This window comes from Mastomys coucha, unplaced genomic scaffold (assembly GCF_008632895.1).
Source record: "Mastomys coucha isolate ucsf_1 unplaced genomic scaffold, UCSF_Mcou_1 pScaffold9, whole genome shotgun sequence".
Taxonomy (NCBI): domain Eukaryota; kingdom Metazoa; phylum Chordata; class Mammalia; order Rodentia; family Muridae; genus Mastomys; species Mastomys coucha.
The window spans coordinates 61,197,734-61,201,062 of NW_022196915.1; the positions used below are offsets into that span (position 1 = coordinate 61,197,734).

The window sequence follows — 3,329 nt, forward strand, 5'->3', positions numbered from 1 at the left end:
AAGAAAACCTCACTACAAAACTCAAGTCCAATTACTAAAAGATGCTAAAAAGGAGAAAACCTCTGAATATAATTCACAATGTCTTCGTAACTCTACTTGGTGCAGAAAGTGAGGTCTACCCAATGGCCTGTCCTTGTGAACTGGGCGTAAAAAGTTGTGGCCTCTCATCCTCCTGATGTGACTGGGTGGCCAACAAGGTAAGAAGAGCCGCTGCTGGTCAGCATCCTAACTTTCCAAAAGAAAGGACCTTTCTGACCCAAGATCCAACTCTCCGGCACCATTCTAAAAAGGCAGTCTGCTAAAGGAAAGACCATCCCCACCAAGTCCTAAGGCCATGGCTACTTATCTTAAACTCGGTGGAAACATTCTCACTGAGCCACATAAATACCTACTGTATGACATCATTGATTCACCGATCAAAGACTCCTCTCAACCTGAGAGACAACCAGTAATATTCCTAAAGTAGCCCAAATGTGGGATGAAGGCCAACAGGGAGCCCAGGACATGCAAACCAGAGGACAGGAGGACCAAGCTAACCCAGAAATGGCAAAGGAAGCTCAGATGTATCCATGGCTCCCTGGGCCTAAGATTTCACCCGAGTCAAATGCTTGGGTGATACAAAGATTCTACTGTGAATGATCTAGAAGCTCATAAAACACTGTCCACAAGGCCAATGTGATGCTTGCGATATGACCCATAGCCTTAGCCCCACACAGAGTACCTCTGTTGCCTCATATTGTCTACAGTTCGGAATCTAACCTACTAAGGAAGCCATGTGTGCATGAAGGCCAGTCCAGAGCCACTCTTCCCAGGATACTGTCAGGAATGGGCTGACAGTCCACATGACAATCTCACCCACACCCTCTACTATTCATCTAGTGAGTGGCAATGCTGCCTTCCCATAGCCCACATGGACATATTTCCTGGATAATCAACAGCCCACAATCCCATTCTGAGGATCAACTGTTCAACCATACATAGAGTTTTTCACAAACACTGACCAACTTTGGGGCAAATATCAAAGGCTGTACTGGTGGAGGCTTCTGAAAAAATGGAATAAACTCTAAAAGTAAGAACAACGGGAAAAACTGTTCCCATCCCATCAGGGGACTTTGCATGCATCTAACTGCATCTGCTCAGCTCTTGCACATACCTCTGTGTACCTGATAAACTGTACAAACGGTTTATGCTGACTTTAGGCTGTAGTTCCAAACCGTGATTCTCCCACAGAACAGAACTACTGCAATTTTAGAGAACAGATGGACTTCATGTCATCCCCTGGAGGGAGACATTGCCTCACATATTTGTGAGATGCAAATGTTCTGTTGCAAGTCGAGCAGGAACGCTTGCAATGGGGGAGTTCTGGTTTTCCACTCGTGCATGCCTGCCTTGCTGAAAATCACTTGCGGCATTAAAAATAACTAAGTATATAGCCAACTGGGTCATGGGATTCTGTAAGTGCTACCCACTTGCCTTCACCCTTCTTGAGAATTACAAGTTGCCTACACTGTTAGGAGCACCACAGTAGGGGCATAACTGAGAAATTCTGACGCTTAGCTCTTTTTATGGTAAGCTGATTTCCCTCTCTGCCTCCCTTCTTTTCTCACGGGAAGTGGGTAAGGGCATTCACATTCCATTTGTCCCAGGGTAAGCCTGGAGACAGTGGCAAGGATGCTCCTTCATAATTCATGAGGGCTTCCCAGGGCAGACACAAGCAACTGACCACATGAAATCGGCTTGAAGAATTCTGATTCACGGTGGGAGCCCCCCCACTAGCCCACGGCAGAATCGAATTATCAGGAAAGCTGTACTTTCACAAATATCTGAAGCCAAGATGTTTGTGCCATATTCAAACACACACGAACAAGACAGATGCACAGATGAACAAAGTTGAAAGCAGAAGTAACCGCCAAGACCTTGGGGCCGGTATATAAAAATTAGATTTTGTTTTTCAAAAACAGAATTGGTAAATTTCTCTTCATTTGACACAGCTTGATTTAAGAACTCTCTCGGAAAAAAAAAGGGGGTCTCTCAGAAAGAGGTTTTTTTGGCTTTTTGTTTGTTTGTTTTCTTTTTAAGTTACTTTATCTTTACCATTAGGAAACCAAGAAGCCATAACCATCTTAATTTGTGCAGCTGCTGCCTAAACCTGGAGTCTTTTTATCTTAAATTAAATAGGGAAGTCCCTGAAAGTCCCTCCAAGTACCCATTTGAGGAGGCCAGTGGGAATGGGCCTGGGACAGGGAAAAAGCAAACTGTATAATTAGGCAGGCCACAGAGGACTGCCAAATGGGCTTAGAGCAGACTGCAGGATAAAATTGAAAATGTTAGTATTACACAAGCACATGCATCATTATCACCAATGATAACAAATAATCATTGTATTTTTAATGAACATTAGTTTGATTCATATCTTAAAATACATAACTGGGAATGAAATCCAGCAATTAATGGATTTTCCAAAACAGCGGAGGCTAAGGAAGCCTCAATTTCTGATCTGCTCCTCTTAGCTACTCTACAATTCACTGATATTAGCACTTCTTCTTTCAAATTTGGAATTGCACACTTCATAACATTAAATGATTTTCCACCTTTTTCTTAGAACTGGATAAAGACATGTAAGGCCACTCTAGTTACACTGCAATAGAACAATTTCAGTTTTAAAAAAAAGTATGTTGGGGCTGGAGAGATGGCTCAGTGGTTAAGAGCACTGACTGCTCTTCCAGAGGTCCTGAGTTCAATTCCAGCAACCACATGGTGGCTCACAACCATCTGTAGTGAGATCTACTGCTCTCTTCAGGGGTGTCTGGAGATAGCTACAGTGTACTTAGACTAAATAAATAAATAAATAAATCTTTAAAAAAAAGTATGTTGTTTATTTGAAGGTATCTCTTGAAACTAAAAAAGGAAGATATAAAACAAACAAAAAGATGTCTATTCAATGGTTCAAACAGCTAGACTGACGTTTTTTATCAAAACGTGGCCATTTGAACTAAGTCTGGTGTTACCTCGGGAACGCCGAGTTTTCTGCATGCTTCCAAGAAGTTTTCCACATTCCTCCGGCACTTGGCCATGCTGAGTTTGGGCTAAAAGGGGAAACATACAGAAACAAGATATTACTACGATAAAAAGCTATCTAGAAACATCCATCTAGAGACAAAAAAAACCGTTAATATTGTGGGTCATATTCTTGGGCTGTGTGCATGCACAGGAGTTTAAATATGCACATTAGTTAGATAACTGTAGATATATACACACATGTAACGCTGTTATGCTAACATATACGTATGCTAGGATTTCTGCTCACACGTCTAAATATCTTTGTGAGT

General features: G+C 42.1%; 1 protein-coding gene across 10 annotated transcripts in view; it reads right to left on the reverse strand.

The window, feature by feature from the left end:
* The window catches only part of Lrch1 (leucine rich repeats and calponin homology domain containing 1), a 190,356-nt gene that overhangs the window by 15,776 nt on the left and 171,251 nt on the right, over positions 1–3,329 (reverse strand). For all 10 annotated transcript variants that reach the window (XM_031362001.1, XM_031361997.1, XM_031362003.1 and 7 more), the window contains one exon: positions 3,009–3,086. In XM_031362001.1, coding sequence (XP_031217861.1) covers positions 3,009–3,086 — 78 coding nt within the window. The remainder of the gene's footprint in view (positions 1–3,008; positions 3,087–3,329) is intronic.